Source organism: Meles meles, chromosome 7 (assembly GCF_922984935.1).
Source record: "Meles meles chromosome 7, mMelMel3.1 paternal haplotype, whole genome shotgun sequence".
Taxonomy (NCBI): Eukaryota; Metazoa; Chordata; class Mammalia; order Carnivora; family Mustelidae; genus Meles; species Meles meles.
In genome coordinates, this window is record NC_060072.1 from 109130012 (window position 1) to 109147064 (window position 17053).

The following is a 17053-nucleotide window of genomic DNA, read 5'->3' on the forward strand; positions in this document are numbered from 1 at the left end:
GCCTCATCAAGGCCGATTGGCCATTCCAGACCTCAGGGAACCTGCCAGAGTTCTGCGGGGACACTGAGCCGAGCCACAGTGATCTTTCCCCTCTAAAGTGATTTCTGTGAAAGCAACAACGAAATGCCTCTGAGATATCAGGAGTTTCTCTTTCTCTGGAGATCCTGGGTACATGATGAAACCCTGTAGGCAACTGTCCAAACATTCCGGGAGGCAGAACTCTGACAGCCCAAGATTCCCGCCCCCCTGGTGTGCACATCCTGTATAATTCCCTTCCATGGGAAGTGCCGTGGGACTAGAGGGCATAATAGGGTATCCCTCCTGTGATTAGGTTACCACTCTGTTGACCTTAAGTGAATCAAAGGAAAATCACCCCAGGCGGCTTGACCTAATCAGGTGAACCCTTTAAAAGAAGGTGAAGCATCAGAGTCACTCTCCTGTTGGCCTCAAAGGGCCAAACTACCATGTGGCAGAGAACAGCGGGTCGCTGTGACTAAGGGCCTCAGCCTTGGAATCTCAAGCACCTGAACTTAAGATACCTACTGGGCACTCAAATCTTAGTGAGATTCAGTTTCCCCCCTATCTTCAGAGAGAACAGCCAGACTGAGGAAGATAGAAAGCATAAGGCCGCTAGGTCTGGGAATGGGGAAGGGCCCTGAATGGCGAGATGGAAGAACCAAAGACAGGATTGAGGTCATGCCATTTTACCTGGGATGGTCCCTGGGGGTTGGGGTTGTGCCTGTCAGATTTCCTGGGCTACAAGTGTGCCTCTGTTGGTCCGGGGGTAGGGGTGTACCCACAGGGAGGGAACCCTGCGGATTGCTGAGGTCGTGAGAGGCAGTCACTCCACCTGCAGTGGCTGGTGAGCCAATGTGGCTAACGATTATTGGCCACAGGGGGAAAGTCTCTCTGGTTCTTTCCTAAGAGGTTTGGATAAGGGAGAAAGAGTGAGAGCATTGCCACGTGATGGGGAGAAACGGCCACAGCAGGAGGACAGAGCTGGAAAGAGGCGAGTAAGGGCCTTGAAGACACACCGGTCCCTTGTCACAAGTTTTCCTGGGTTCACACTGCCCACATGAGGTAGCACGAGCCCACTAGCCCCACCCAGCCCCGCCCTGATTGTACAGCTCCTGTTCTTGGGAACAGAGGTGGCCCAAATTATGGAGCATGGTAGCCTGGAGGGACTCCCATTCTTGAAATATCCGTCCGCCACTCCTCTGTCCTCCATCTATTAAATTCACATTTATTGAGCATCTACTATGCGCCAGCTTTTGGGCTGGGTATCAGGAACTTGTTGATCAATCCGCAATCATCGCCTTATGATGATCCCCAGGTCAAAAATTTCAGCAATGCAGTGATGAGGAAGAAAGGGGAATAGGCGGAGCAGCATTTTTTTTTAAGCATTCCTGTTTAATTTTTAATTTGTTATTGTTTTAAATGTGCACACAAGTAGAAAGAATAGTGTAGTAAACTTTCAGATAACCACCCCCCAGTTCCAACAATTTTTGTTAATATTGTTTCCTCTAACGGTTCCAGTTTTTTTGATGGAGTATTTTAATACAAACTCAAGATCCCATGTATTTCACCCATAAGGACTTCCATACAGATCTCTGATATGTACGTTTTAAAACAAACACTGCAACAGCAGCTATCTGATCCCCAAATGCAACACCCTGACCTCTGCGCCTCCCCCCCCCCCCCGCCCCGAAATCGCCAACCGCTGGGAAGCCAGTCCCCTACATCCTTCACATCTAGGAGTCTTGACAAGGATCTGGTATCCCAGGCCGTGATATGCTGGAGTTTCAGACTTTGGCCCTTTATTCCCCCGGCAACCTCCACCCCCCGCCCCCCCCCCCCGCCCCCCGCCCCCCGCCCCCACCCCAGGCTTCACCGCGCCCTTCCTCTTCTCTCTTCTCACCGCAGATTGAAATGCTAGAACACAAGTACGGGGGCCACCTCGTGTCCCGGCGCGCCGCTTGCACCATCCAAACCGCCTTCCGCCAATACCAGCTCAGCAAGAACTTCGAGAAGATCCGCAACTCGCTCCTGGAGAGCCGCCTGCCGCGACGGATCTCCCTGCGCAAAGTCCGCGCGCCCACTGCTGAGAGCCTGGCGGCCGAGAAGGCGCTCATGGAGGGCTATGGCCTCATGGGGCTGCCGCTGGTGCGCTCGCCCTCCCTGCCGCCCACCTTTGCGGGCACGCTCACCGAGCTGGAGGACTCCTTCACCGAGCAGGTGCAGTCCCTGGCCAAGTCCATCGACGACGCGCTCAGCACCTGGAGCCTCAAGACCATGTGCTCCCTGCAGGAGAGCGGCGCCTACCAGCTCCACCAGGCCCTGCACGCGGGCGCGGGGCCGCCGGGCCTAGAGGCCGAGATGCGGGAACTCGACAGTGCCCGCCCCGCGCCCGCGCCCGGGGAAGAGGCCGCCGAGGCCGCCGGCCTGCCCCAGGGCCACGGCAGCACCCTCATGATGGCTTTCCGGGACGTCACCGTGCAGATCGCCAACCAGAACATCTCTGTCTCCTCCGCGACAGCTCTGTCGGTGGCCAACTGTCTGGGCACGCAGACCGCCCAGGCCCCGGCGGAGCCCGCGGCGGGCAAAACCGAGCAGGTAGAGGCCCCGGAGCAGGAGGCCTCGGCGGCCACAACCGCGGTTCAGGGGGACGCACCCGCCGAAAACACGGGCGCAGAGGCCGGAGCCAGTGGGGCAACGAGCGCCCACCCGCCTGGGGCTGCCGTGGAGGCGGTGGTGGAAGGGGCCGCGGTGGCGGCGGAGGCAGAGTTGGCAGAAGAGGGGACCGGGGAGATGGGGAAAGGGACTGAGGCCGAGGCCGGCGACACCTCGGAGCCGCTGAGCAGCAGCAGCACGTCCACCAAGTCGGCCAAGTCGGGCTCGGAAGCATCGGTCTCAGCCTCCAAGGAGGCCCTGCAGGCCATGATCCTGAGCCTGCCGCGCTACCACTGCGAGAATCCCGCCAGCTGCAAGTCGCCCACGCTCTCCACCGACACCCTGCGCAAACGGCTCTACCGCATCGGCCTCAATCTTTTCAACATGTGAGTGAGCCCCAGCTCGGGAGCTCTGGGGCGACCCGGAAAGCTCTTGGTCAGGAGGGAAGGGGCAGGGGCTACTATTACAGGTGAGCAGGGTACCGGTTGATTTCCCGCATCATCCCAGCGCCCTGCCCAGTGACATTTGCGCGACACCTGCTCCTCGAGGTGCTGGGTAGGGATGCACGTTTACTTTTTAATGGTTAACAAATTTATGTTCAGGATTAGGGACAAAACAACACATCAAGCCCATGCTTTCAGCACTATTCCTGCTTACTGGGGCTTGAAAAGTGAGGGAATTGAAAAGAAAATGCAGTATTAAGTAACAGTCCAGGTCGTATGAGGATTAAGCAGAAATCCACCAGGCCGAACCGAAGCCAGGGAAACAGCATCGTCTCAGGGGGATGATGTCAAGGAGAGAGCAAGGAGGAAAACGAGGAAAGGCAAGGGAGGGCCTGGGTGGGCGAGAAAGAAGAGACCTAGCTTAAGGAGTCCGGGTAAAAGGCAGGAGAGGGATGGGGATAAAAGGGGGTGACAAGGACGGAGAGGTGGCACAGAAAGAGAACAGGAGAAGGAAAGCAGGAAAACGAACACTCTCTACTTCTACTTCTACTTCTGGCTTGGTTCAGAGTCCCTAGCCAGAGCCCCAGCCAGAATGGTCCTTGCAACTAGAGTGTAGACAGCCAGGGGCCAGCAGTATACACACACCCCTCCCGTGGAAATCCCATCTCCACCCTCCATTCACCCCTTCCTTCAGAGCCCCAAGCCAGGAAATTGAACATCTCTTCCAGCCATGTGTCCGTTCATATATTCACTCAACTGTTACTTATTGAATGCCTGGTGCGTTGACCGCAGAGATGAGTAGGACACGTCCCCTGGTCTCCAGAAACTTCTGTTCCAGGGAGGAACAGCTACTGTTCCCGGCTCACCTTACATAAAACATCTGCAAACTTCTTAACAATATCTAGAGATGGCCTTATTATGCCATTTTACGGAAACGAAGGCAGGCTCGCACAAGTAAGGCAAGTTGTGGGCTCACACTCACGCAAATCCTGGGATCCCTCAAGACAGTGGTTCTCAAACTCTCTGTAGTAAAGGACCAGTCTGGGTTTTCACCCACGAAGTGCTGGCTGATACTTTTGTGAAATGCGATAAAAATGTGTTGCTGGAAAAACAATCACATGCTTGGTTATCCCGAAAATGTCAGAGAGCTATAAAAGGTTCTAAATGCTTGCCCTCTGTTTCTGTACTTAGCTTCTCCTGAACCAGTCAGATACAGTTCAGGGAACAGCATGGATTTGCAGGCCGTACTGTGAGCACATTTGCCTAGAAACACAGCACCCACATCCACACGTAGAGACTCGAGCCCGAGAAAATGAACGATGGAGAGCAGGATTCTTGTGTCCCCTGTGGACAGTGTGATAGGAGAGCTCCCCTCTGCTCCCCAGAGCCCTGCTTCCAGGGTGAGTACTGTGTACAGACGACAGAACACAGACAGGGAGGAAGGGCCTCCGTGGCAAGCCTCCGGGCCTTCCAGGGAAGACAAAAAGAAACCTCTCCACTTGCTCTGGAATTCTCTTCATCTGGCCAGACCTCCCTATCTCCTCTCCCCGTGCTATCTTCACTCCTGTGTGTGTACTGGGGTGGGAGGTGGGGGTGTTCAGGAAGACGAGGTTCCTAGGAGAAGCACCTGGGACAGGGAGCCCGTCTGCAGCAGAAGGAATCCTGGCTTTTCGGTGGAATTCTTCCGGGAAATTTCCAGGCACTTCTGTGGATTCTCTGGGCTGGAAGAAAGGGAGGAAGGCAGTCATGGATAGCTTTGGCTCACTCTCTACTTCTTCTTCCCACCTCCACTCCCACCCCCAGAAACCCAGACAAAGGCATCCAGTTCCTGATCTCGCGAGGCTTCATCCCTGACACCCCCATCGGAGTGGCCCACTTCCTGCTCCAGCGCAAGGGCCTCAGCCGGCAGATGATCGGGGAATTCCTAGGCAACAGCAAGAAGCAGTTCAACCGCGATGTGCTGGAGTGAGTGCCCTTCTCCCCACGCATGGCCCAGGGTCCCACAGCACACAGGGGAGGGAACAGGACCCCTGAAGTCTGGGCCTGTCGCTGTATCTTGACCAGCCTCTGCTTCCCCCTCCCGGGGTCCTGCAGACATTTACTGAGCAGGCTCCAGGCTGGGTCCCATTGAAGGCACCAGGGGTATAGAAATGGTTGAAGGAGACGAAAAGACCCCCCTCCCTGCTACCCTCTGGGGCCAGAGAGGAGGACTGGGTCTACACAGGGGCTATCTCTGCCTGGTGAACAGGCCCTCAGCCCACTGCCTTGCTGCCGTCTGCCCAGCCCCTGAGCTCCCACGGGCTGGCTTGCTCCCTGTGTGGGCTCAGTTTCATATTGGTGGCGGCAAACACAAGTCAGGAAAAGGGAGTTAGATGGAAGGGTTTTAGAGCAAGAAAATACAGCGATTCCTAAACATACATTTACCACCAAGATCAACAGATGTGGGCAGGATGGGGGCTTGGCTTCGCTAGTGCTCTTGGCTCTGTTCACATGGAGGCGTGGGCAGGTGAGAGCTGCCGGGTCTGCGGTGGCATCCTTGGGGCCTCAAAGCCACCTCGCCCCTGGTGGAGAGAGAGGGTGAGGCCCCATGAAGTCTGTTCCAGACCCCCTTCTCGAAGGTCGAAGGTCGCCGTGCTGTCTCAAGCCGCCCCACCTCTCTCCCGCTTTCTCCCCAGGAAGTCAGCAGATGTGTTTCTCGGGGGTTCTGAGACAATCTCTCCTTTTCATCTTGCTCGTGGAGCAGCAAGGGGCTGCTGTAGGAGGGCCAGGGGGCTCCTGCCCGAGGGTTTGGGAACATGGGAGTCACGCAGCCTGACTGGCACGATTGTCACTGTGCCTGGAGCGGGAGCTGGGAGACCTGGCTTCTGTTTACACACTAGTCTTGGTGTTGTGTCTTTGGACAAGTCCCTGCCCTGGGGGCCTGTGGTTCCCTGCCCGCGTGGACTGGAGGGGGCTGGATTATGAGGGGCCGTCCCTTTGTCCTCTGGAATCCCTGTCACATTCCTGAATCCACTCAGTCTAACTGAGTACAGTCGGAAGAGCAGGGGCTTGGGCACATCTGAGGGACCTTGAAGTCCCAGGATGCCCCTTAGTTGACGGAACTCAGTTCCCCCTATTTGGACAATCAGACCCTCCCCCACTAGTGCTTAAGATGCTCTGAGGGTCTTGCAGAGGGAAATGAACCGATAAGTGTGCTTCCTTCCTCCTCCTTTTTTCTCCCTCTCCCTCGCCCCCCCCCTTTCTCCTCAGCATCAGCCCTGCTGGGTAGGGTGCCCTGAAGAGATGCCCTGAGGAAACGATAGAAAGAGGAGAAAGATCAAGTTTTCTCTGTCTCCTTCCGCACAGGATTTCCCTCCATCTAGCTCATCTCTCTGTCCTTTTCATTTGCTTTTGTCCCTGTTCCACTCCCGCCCCCCCCAACCGCCCCGTTTCTGTGGGAGGGTGTGTGGGGGTGCTCTTCCTCAGTGCCCCTGGGGGACCCTGCTTAGTCTCTGCTGGGGGGGGCGGGGCTTCCTGCTTCACTCCCAGCCCTGACCGATTGTGTCTCCTCTGCCCTCCCCAGTCGCCATGTGACCTGGCCCTGAAATTCTGACCTGCTAGGTCCACAGTGACCTGGCACGCTGGGAACACGCAGTTTTCTGGCAGCCCCGCCGGTGCGGGCGCCCAGCAGCACAATGCTAACTAATTGCCATCCTCCCTGGGAGACGGAGTGTGTGGGCTGCAGACAGGCAGCCCCCGTGGGGAGGGGCGCCGCTGGGGGCCCGGGACTGGGCTGGCAGCTGAGGAGGGGAGCAGGCTAGGGATGAGGGGGGCAGTGCAGTGGCAAGAGAGAGCTGCTCCCTGACAGGGCCCGCTCTGAACCCTGGCTCTGCTCCTCTTGTGCAGGGAGGCCTCCTCTGGGCCTCGGTTTCCTTACCTGGAAAGTGAGTGAGAGGGTCGGGCTGTGAGATCTCCAAGGTCCCTTCAACTCCTGTGACTCTGAGATCTTACGTATTCCTCGGTGTCATTGTCGCACACTGGGATGGTTGCAGAATCTTTCGCCCTAAAGGTCAAGGCCATGCTTTGTCAGGCCACCGGGGCATCCCAGAGCAGCCTGCGGGCTCCAGAGCCAGGAGCTCACGGTTCCTGCCACAAACACGCAGTGCCTGCTCCCGGCTGGGAATGAGACTGCTGGGCATCCCTGTGAGTACGGGATGGGGGCAGGGAGGAGCAGGGGTGGCCCTGGCCTCAGGGGAACTCACAGACCCTGGTGTAGGTGGGAGAGATGAGCAGAGGAGGGTGGAAAGGGAGACAGGGAACCTCCCGCAGGCCTAGGGATGTCAGGAGAGTGGAGTGCAGAGCTGAGCCCCCTCCGCCTCAGTGGGTGCCTCGGACCCTTGTTCTTTATTTGCCGGCACACCCAGCCTCTGCACGGAACAGCACCGAAGGGACCCTCTTCACCCAAGTCTGAGTTGCCGCCCACCTGACTTGTCTCCCGTGGGGTGTCAGTGGGAGATGGGAGGCAGGAAAGGGGAAGGCACTCACAGGGGATCCACATGCTGGGGTTCGGGGGGGTTCCCTGCCACTCAAGCCAGCTCTCCCGCCACCTCTGGGCATCTGCTGCCTCTTCCTTACGCCCACCAGAGAACACACACAATAACAAAGTCACCAGTGCCATTTTGCCCGGCCGAAAAGGCTTCATTGGGATTCTGCACAGCGTCCCTGCCCCCGCCTGGTGACATTCAGCATGTCGCGTCCGTTCTGTACAAAGCTGCTTGCTGAATAAAAGGACATAAATCACCCATCCCCTTGGAGACTGAGACAGCCGCGGCCACAGCACTCTCGGAGATGTAGCTGGGCAGGAAGGGGAGAGGGCGGAAGCTTCTAGGAGGGGATGGGGTGGAACCCCGACCCCTACCACCCAGGGGCCTGTGGAGAAAAGGAAGATAGAAGGGGCCAAGCAGAATCCACCTCAGCTGCTGGCCTACGTCTGAGCGCCATAGATTCTGGGACGTCGCCTCCGGAATCTGGCCCTTGCTGCTCTAGGAAGCTGATCCCTTCGTCCCTTAGTGCCCTGATTCCATAGCAGATCCGTTCCAAGAAAAAAACGTGTTTATTCAGGGTGTATTGAATAATAATAGGAGGCATCCTGCGCTCCAGAGGCCACGTCCATTCCACTGTTTACCTGAGAAAGGTTTGGTTTTTATAAAGGAGAAAAGGGCCTGTTGCCTCGCTTGTCAAATGGGGACAATAGGACCCACGTCATGCAAATTACAGTTTTAAAACGCATGTAAAGTGCTTACGTCAGTGACTGAGGCTTAATCAGTTCTTTACAAATATTAGCTATTTCCATTATTATCTTTCTCACTTGAAAGCACAGGATGGTAGACGTCTCCTCAGCCAGGCCCCCGCCCTGCTGGGGGGATCCCTCAGATGCCTCAGGTCTGGTTGGAGATCAGGTCCACTCCCCAGACAGCAAGAACTTGCTGGAGCTTGCTGGGGAGGGAGGGGAGCTCATTTGGGGACCATCCTGCACTCTGAGGAAATCTTCTCTGGTGCTGTGGTGAGAGGGGCCCTGGCGGCCTGGCCTGAGGAGCCAGACATCAGCTGGGGTTAGGAGCCTGGGGCGCTGGAAGCTTCTCCCTCTCAGTTTTCACATGGCTGAGAAATCTGGCTCTGCTCTATTTCCCTTCTGAAATGTTCGCCTCAGCAGTTTGAAGGCTGGCGGAAGGGGGAGCGTTCCATGCTGGCTGTGAGCAGGCTCTTTTCTGGGCTGGGTGATCTTTTCTAAGGGGAATCACAGACGCGGGGCAGGCGTGGGTATCTGTCATTTCCATGGAAGTGCACGGAGGGCAGCTTTTGGGCTGAATTACCAGAAGGGTTTCCTGGATGTTCCTTCTCTCGCTGCATCTACTCCGTTTCTTGTTCAATATTAGAATTTGACATTTTAGTCAGATCGCATTATTTCATTTCCTTGGAAATGTGTTGGCCAGAGTGTAACAGATTTGTTCTTCTGAGGGGACATTCAGAAATGAAGACAGATTGCCTGTCCGACTCAACAGGCTGGGAGGTGCTAGCCTTTCGTCGTTAGGAAGAAATTACTTGAGAATGTCCTGCCCACTCTGCCATGGGTAACCTCAGAATGGTTACTTTGTCTCTGGGGAATTCCACCAGGAAGGAGAGAGCAGGCTGCAGCCCACGCTGACCCTTATAGGTCTGCAAAAGGGTGGAAAGAGGCCCGGGGCAGCAGGCCAGGATAGACTCGGTGTTTATTTCCACTGCTTTAAAAACTTGACACTGCCACCACCCAGCAGGACAGAAGGACGGGGTCTCTTCTTTTTTCTTTTAATTTAATTGTATTTTATTTAAATCAAGTTAATTAACATATGGTATATTATTCGTTTTGGAGATAGAGCTCAGTGATTCATCAGTCCCATATGACACCCAGTGCTCACTACGTCATGTGCCTCCTTAATGCCCATCACCCAGTTACCCCATCCCCCCACCCACCACCCCTCCAGCAGCCCTCAGTTTGTTTCCTGAGATTCAGAGTCTCTTATGGTTTTTCTCCCTTCTGATTTCCACGTTTTATTTTTTCCTCTCTTCCCCAGTGATCCTCTGTTTTGTTTCTTAGATTCCACATATGAATGAAATCATATGCTTGTCTTTCTCTGATTGACTTATTTCACTTAGCATAATACCCTCTAGTTCCTTCCACGTCATTGCAAATGACGAGATTTCATTTTTTTGATGGATGAGTAATATTCCTGTGTGTGTGTGTATTTATTTATTTATACCACATCTTTATCTGTTCATCTGTCGGTGGACATCTGGGCTCTTTACACACTTTGGCTGTTGTGGACATTGCTGCTATAAACATTGGGGTGCAGTTGCCTCTTTGGGCCACTACATTTGTCTCTTTGGGTAGCAGTACAGTTGCTGGGTTGTAGGGTAGCTCTATTTTTAACTTTTAGAGGAACCTCCACACTGTTTTCCAGAGTGGCTGCACCAGCTTGCATTCCCACCAACGGTAGGAGGGTTCCCCTTTCTCCACAATCTCACCAACATCTGTCATTTCCTGACTTGTTAACATGAACCATTCTGACCGATGTGAGGTGACATCTCATTGTGGTTTTGATTTCTATTTCCCTGATGTCACATGATGTCGAGCACTTTTTCATGTGTCTGTTGGCCATTTGTATGTCTTCTTTGGAGAAATGTCTGTTCATGTCCTCTGCTCGTTTCTTGATTGGATTATTTTTCTTTGGGTGTTGAGTTTGCTAAGTTCTTTATAGATTTTGGATGCTAGCCCTTTATCTGTTAAGACATTTGCGAATATCTTCTCCCATTCTTTCGGTTATCTTTTGGTTTTGTCGACTCTTTCCTTTGCTGTGCAAAAGATTTTTATCTTGATGAAGTCCCAATAGTTCATTTTTGCTTTTGTTTCCCTTGCCTTTGGAGACATGTCTATCAAGAAGTTGCTGTGGCTGAGGTCAAAGCGGTTGCTGCCTGTGTTCTCCTCTAGGATTCTGATGGATTCTTGACTCACGTTTAGGTCTTTCATCCATTTTGAGTCTATTTTTGTGTGTGGTATAAGGAAATGGTCCAGTTTCATTCTTCTGCTTGTGGCTGTCCAATTTTCCCAACACCATGTGTCAAAGAGACTGTCTTTTTGCCATTGGATATTCTCTCCCACTTTCTCAAATATTAGTTGACCATAGAGTTGAGGGCCCATTTCTGGGCTCTCTATTCTGTTCCACTGATGCATGTGTCTGTTTTTGTGCCAGTACCATACCATCTTGATGATAACAGCTTTGTAATAGAGCTTGAAGTCCGGCATTATGATGCCCCCAGCTTTGGTTTTCTTTTTCAACATTCTTTTGGTTATTTGGGATCGTTTCTGGTTCCATAAATTTTAGGACTATTTGTTCCAGCTCTGTGGAAGGGGGTCTCTTCTAAAAGAGAAATATTTAGGGGCGCCTGGGTGGCTCAGCGGGTTAAAGCCTCTGCCTTCGGCTCAGGTCATGATCCCAGGGTGCTGGGATCGAGCCCCACATCGGGCTCTCTGCTTAGCTGGGAGCCTGCTTCCTCCTCTCTCTCTGCCTGCCTCTCTGCCTACTTGTGATCTCTATCTGTCAAATAAATAAATCTTAAAAAAAGAAAAATAAAAAATAAAAGAGAAATATTTAGGTTTATGGCCTTGACCCCTCGCCTCTCCAGTGCCCTTTCTCCTGACCCCCCACCCCCACCATCACACACGTACACACACAGACAAGAGATTTTACTTAACAATAAAGAGTAATGAACATTTTAGACCCACTTACTCCTGTGTGTAGCGATCTCTGGACTTTAAGTGTGGGGCGAAAAAGTCCAGTGTTGAGATTCCCTTTGTCGTGGTCACATTAGCATATAATGTGGTAGATTACATTCACACAAAGATCTACCACCCAGTCCCTTCATGATATTTTGGGGCCTAGCCCTGGAATCCCTCTGTGACATTCAGGTGTGCCTTCACCTGGCCACTCTTTTAAGTGGGATTTCTAGGGAGTAGGATTCTAGGGAAGTGGCTTCCTAGGATTACACTCCCCTGGGGCTTGCAGGAGAGTCAGCTGTGAGTGAGTAGGCTGTGAGACATAACAGTGACAGCTCACGTATATCACGCATTCACTGTGTGCCAGCTGGCACTGGGCCAAGATCCATACGTTCAAAATCTCATCCCATCTTCACAGCAGCTCTGTGAGGTGAGTGATATTAATCTGTGCCAAATGAAGGAACCAAGGAACAGAGAGGGTAGGTAACTTGCCCACAGTCACAGAGCTAACCAATGGCTGAGATCTGAAGGCAGGCAGAATGGGTCTACAACCTGAGCCCATAGCCCGACACCATCCTTCCTCTCTGCCTCATCTCCAGGCAAGTGTGGTCCAGATGACCTCAGTTGTGAAATGTGGTGCAGGAAGGCCCCTTACATGGCCTCCTTGTTCAGCCCTATCATTTCACCCAAGCAGGAAGAGAGGCCCAGAGAGAAGAAATGACTAGTCCCTTGGCCAGTGGCAAATTGAACAAAATCAGGTACTCCTACATCCCTTGACCCACGTTTGTTGGCTCTGCTCATCCAAGAAGAAAGCAAAACTTAGAAACGGATCCGTACATCTCGGGTCTGAGCTAGATTGAGTTTCCTCTCTCCCCCCATAGGTGGATATTTTCAAGAGTTAGTGAATGAACATCTAGAGGTGAAATTTCAGGCAGAGGTAACTGCTGATGATGGAAAGGGTCTCAATCCCTATGCTAGAAGGGACTTCAAATTCACTTACTCACTTGGTATGTCAATTCAGACTGGGTCTCCAGGTACATAATGAAAACCGTCATCTCTGAAACTTTGTTATGTAGCTTTATATACACGGTCTGTTTTAAAACTCAGAGCTACCTGTCTACTAGAGGTCCTAGGAGTCAGCTCCATTCTATAGGTGGAAAAAATGAGGCATGGAGAGTCTAGGTGACCTGAACTGAGAGGCTCAATGATGGAAGCAAGATTCAGCCTCGAGGGTGTCTGACACCAAAGGCCTGACTTCCCATGCTGCCCATTCTTAATACCCTGGAGCAGTGGTTCTCAAAGTAGGGTCCCCGGAACAGCAGCAGCAGCAGCATCACCTGGAAAATTGTTAGTGGTATCGATTCTCAGACTCCACCCCAGACCCACGGAGTCAGAACTCCGGGGGCAGCAACGGTAGGTTCACAAGCCAACTAGGTGGTTCAGAGGCACACTCAAGTTGGAGAATCCCTGGCAAGCGGGGATGCTGGCCGGCCCAGTGAAGGGAGAGTCCCCCCAGGCATCCACACTGACTTTGAGTTCATTCGGGTAGTTTCAACTTAGTTCTTTTGGTTCCTGAGTCCCCAACGTGTGACCGGCAGCCGTCCCTTTTGAAGACCTCCCAGATGAGACTCTCTTTGTCCCCATGTCGTCACCAGGGATGCTGGCAGGTCCTCCTGCGTCAGCTTCCCTCTGTTCTATTTTCTGAGCCACATCACACTTTTCCAAAAAGCCTTGACCTTTGTTGGGCATGTTATGAGTTCTGCCTAACAAAAATAACTCTCTGGCGGATGGGGATATTTTTAATTGAATTGTATGAGCCAAGAACTGCAGAAATAAAACCAAGGTTCCTACATCCCGTGGCAGTGGGCGGTTTCATCTTCCATACTAATCCTGGAGCCCGGACTCAGTCCCCGCCTGGAGCACCAGGGCCCCCCCTGCTGTCTGCGGGCGCTGTGCTCTCGCACCTCTTCTGAGCTCAGCCCGAGCCTCACCTTTCAGATCTCTGCTGTCTCTTCTGGCCAATTAAAAATCCCTGCTGCTATCATTACCTATTTTAAGCTCCCAGTCAGTTCCTTTGTCTGCCAGACACAGTCTTGCTATCGTAAAAGAAAAAAAAAGTTGAAATGACGAAATTCATTTTGCTCACAGTCGTGTACGATGCTTCATCTCCTTGCAACACAAACCGCTTCAACGCAGAGATCAGTATTAACAAACCATTTTCTGCAAGGCTGTACCTGTTTATACAGATGCAGGGAACATCTGTGCTTCTGCTCCCCCCAGCGCCTGGGAGGGGCTTGCACAGGAAAGAGGGGGAGGGAGGCCCGAGCAGAAGCTCCGACGCTTGTGATCTACTCACTCACTGATCTGAGGCCCCACCCTGGTCAGGTGCAGGCAGGCTCTGCTGGAAACGGCTTAATGGGCACCAGGTTGCCCGGCTTCTCATCACTCACTTGCTCGCGTGTGCGGCTGAAGGCAGTGGGAAGCCTGTGCCCGCCACACTGCCTGACTGCCTGTGGTCTGGCATCCACAGGGCCGTTTCCTAGGCAGCTCTGCGCCATCTAGGGGGCAGCTCCCGATGATCTTGGCAAAGCAGGCCCAGCAATCCTGAGCCACTGGGCAGAGCTCCCAGAGGCTCAGGCCACTGGGCTCCCTCCCTAGCTGAGCACAGCTCCAGGTCCCATTCATTCGCCCAGCTGGTCTCTCACTCACGCATTCATTCATCCCAGAAACGGTTATTGAATTCATATGCACGCCAGGCATGCAGAGAGTGAGAGGCCTCTGCTGGAAGAAGCGCAGAGCCGGGTGCGAAGACAGGCAGATGAATGTTGTGGCACAAGGGACAACCGTGGCGGTAGACAGAGGACTGTCCGGGAGGCCAGGGCGGTCCAGGAGGACTCCTGGAGAGATGGAGAGCTCACCAGGGACGTTGAGGTTGGGGCTGGGCAGCAGGAAAAAGGACAGCATGTACAAAAGTGGCAAGCTTGAGACCCAGACTGCAGGAGGGGAAGCCAATATATGGAAAGGGCAGGAGAAGCTGGGCAGAAGCTGGGGTTTGCTTGGCCTAGAAACCGGTGTTTCAGACTACGGATGTGAGAAGCCTTGGAAAAAAATAGAAGCAGAGGAGTGAGTGACAGGACCAAATGGGTGTCCTAGAAGGATTGTTCTGGAACATGACTTGGAGGCAGGGAGGCTGGTTAGGAGGCCATCACAGGCACAGTCCTGGGGAGAAATGTCGAGACCCGGAGCTCCAACAGTGGCCACGGAAGGGAGAAGTCGGTGGGGCCGGGAAGCGTGGCCAGGCAGGTGAGGGGCGGGGGGGGGGGGTTTGTAAGCTGATCCAAGGAACAGCCTCCATAGAGGCTGAGATTTCAGAGCCCAGATTTCCCTCCCTCTTAGCATATGAATTTGTTTGTGCTTCAAGCTCTCTAGGGTAATTTGTGAAATTATACCAAATAAACATGTGCATATTTTCAGTTTGGGAAGGGAGATGCTGGGGTCGGGAACATTTGATCTGAAGAATCCCTCAAACCAGGTATTATCAAATATTTGCCAAGAACAAGCTGAAATATTAAATAGCCACTGAAACATGACGTGTGTACAGGCTGACTTCCCTGCGAGACATGCCAGCACAGCTTGTGGGCTTGTGAGTGTGCCCTGACCAGCTCTGACTGCCATTCAGACCAGAGCACCCCGATGAGGTCAACAGCGAGAGAGAACTCAGAAGTTGGTTGGCTTCGATCAAACGCACAGTTGATTGTTTACTTGGCCCCTCTGGATTCAGCAACATTGTCTTTTATCAACAATACAAATCAACCAAAAAGAAAATTAACTAGTTAGTGACGAATAATAACATGGAAAGGGGGAATTCATCACAAGAGATACACATGTACGAGTGGTCGCAGGGGACATTCAGAGCCGCAGTGATGGGTGAGGCCACCTAGACAGAGGTGTTAAGAGGGAGAAGGGAGACTAGTGGCCAGCCCTAAATTGGAGGCCAAGGGAGGCAGGCTCTGGATGGAGGAAGGACACCCTCAGAGATGAAAGAGTCAACCCGGTGGTGTGAGGAGAGCAGGCGAGAGGCGTGTTTCAAGAAGGGAACGATGAACCATGTCCGTGCTGCCAAAAGGCTGGTGGGATGAGAAGCTGGTGCCATTGGACTTGGCAACGAAGCAACCAGCATGGCCTTGACAAGAGAAGTTTTTTTTTTTTTTTTTTTTAAGATTATTTATTTATTTATAAACATATAATGTATTTTTATCCCGAGGGGTATAGGTCTGTGAATCGCCAGGTTTACACACTTCACAGCACTCACCATAGCACATACCCTCCCCAATGTCCGTAACCCCACTCCCCCTCTCCCAACCCCCTCCCCCCAGGAACCCTCAGTTTGTTTTGTGAGATTAAGAGTCACTTATGGTTTTTCTCCCTCCCAATCCCATCTTGTTTCATTTATTCTTCTCCTACCCCCCTGACCCCCCCATGTTGCATCTCCACGTCCTCATATCAGGGAGATCATATGATAGTTGTCTTTCTCCGATTGACTTATTTCACTAAGCATGATACCCTCTAGTTCCATCCACGTTGTCGCAAATGGCAAGATTTCATTTCTTTTGATGGCTGCATAGTATTCCATTGTGTATATATACCACATCTTCTTTATCCATTCATGTGTTGATGGACATCTAGGATCTTTCCATAGTTTGGCTATTGTAGACATTGCTGCTATAAACATTCGGGAGCACGTGCCCCTTCGGATCACCACGTTTGTATCTTTAGGGTAAATACCCAGTAGCGCAATTGCTGGGCCATAGGGTAGCTCTATTTTCAACATTTTGAGGAACCTCCATGCTGTTTTCCAGAGTGGTTGCACCAGCTTGCATTCCCACCAACAGTGTAAGAGGGTTCCCCTTTCTCCGCATCCTCGCCAGCATCTGTCATTTCCTGACTTGTTCATTTTAGCCATTCTGACTGATGTGAGGTAGTATCTCATTGTGGTTTTGATTTGTATTTCCCTGATGCCGAGTGATGTGGAGCACTTTTTCATGTGTCTGTTGGCCATCTGGATGTCTTCTTTGCAGAAATGCCTGTTCATGTGTTCTGCCCATTTCTTGATTGGATTATTTGTTCTTTGGGTGTTGAGTTTGCTAAGTTCCTTATAGATTTTGAACACTAGCCCTTTATCTGATATGGCATTTGCAAATATCTTCTCCCATTCTGTCAGTTGTCTTTCGGTTTTGTTGACTGTTTCCTTTGCTGTGCAAAAGCTTTTGATCTTGATGAAGTCCCAGTAGTTCATTTTCACCCTTGCTTCCCTTGCCTTTGGCGATGTTCCGAGGAAGATGTTGCTGGGGCTGAGGTCAAAGAGGTTGCTGCCTGTGTTCTCTTCGAGGATTTTGATGGATTCCTTTCTCACATTGAGGTCCTTCATCCATTTTGAGTCTATTTTCATGTGTGGTGTAAGGAAATGGTCCAATTTCATTTTTCTGCATGTGGCTGTCCAATTTTCCCAGCACCATTTATTGAAGAGGCTGTCTTTTTTCCATTGGACATTCTTTCCTGCTTTGTCGAAGATTAGTTGACCATAGAGTTGAGGGTCTATTTCTGGGCTCTCTATTCTGTTCCATTGATCTATGTGTCTGTTTTTGTGCCA

General features: G+C 52.3%; 1 protein-coding gene across 6 annotated transcripts in view; it reads left to right on the forward strand.

Moving 5' to 3' along the window:
* IQSEC3 (IQ motif and Sec7 domain ArfGEF 3) overlaps nucleotides 1–17053 on the forward strand; it is a 105211-nt gene that overhangs the window by 63377 nt on the left and 24781 nt on the right. For all 6 annotated transcript variants that reach the window (XM_046013623.1, XM_046013624.1, XM_046013625.1 and 3 more), the window contains exons 4-5: nucleotides 1924–3056; nucleotides 4917–5078. In XM_046013623.1, the coding sequence (XP_045869579.1) occupies nucleotides 1924–3056; nucleotides 4917–5078 (1295 nt within the window). The remainder of the gene's footprint in view (nucleotides 1–1923; nucleotides 3057–4916; nucleotides 5079–17053) is intronic.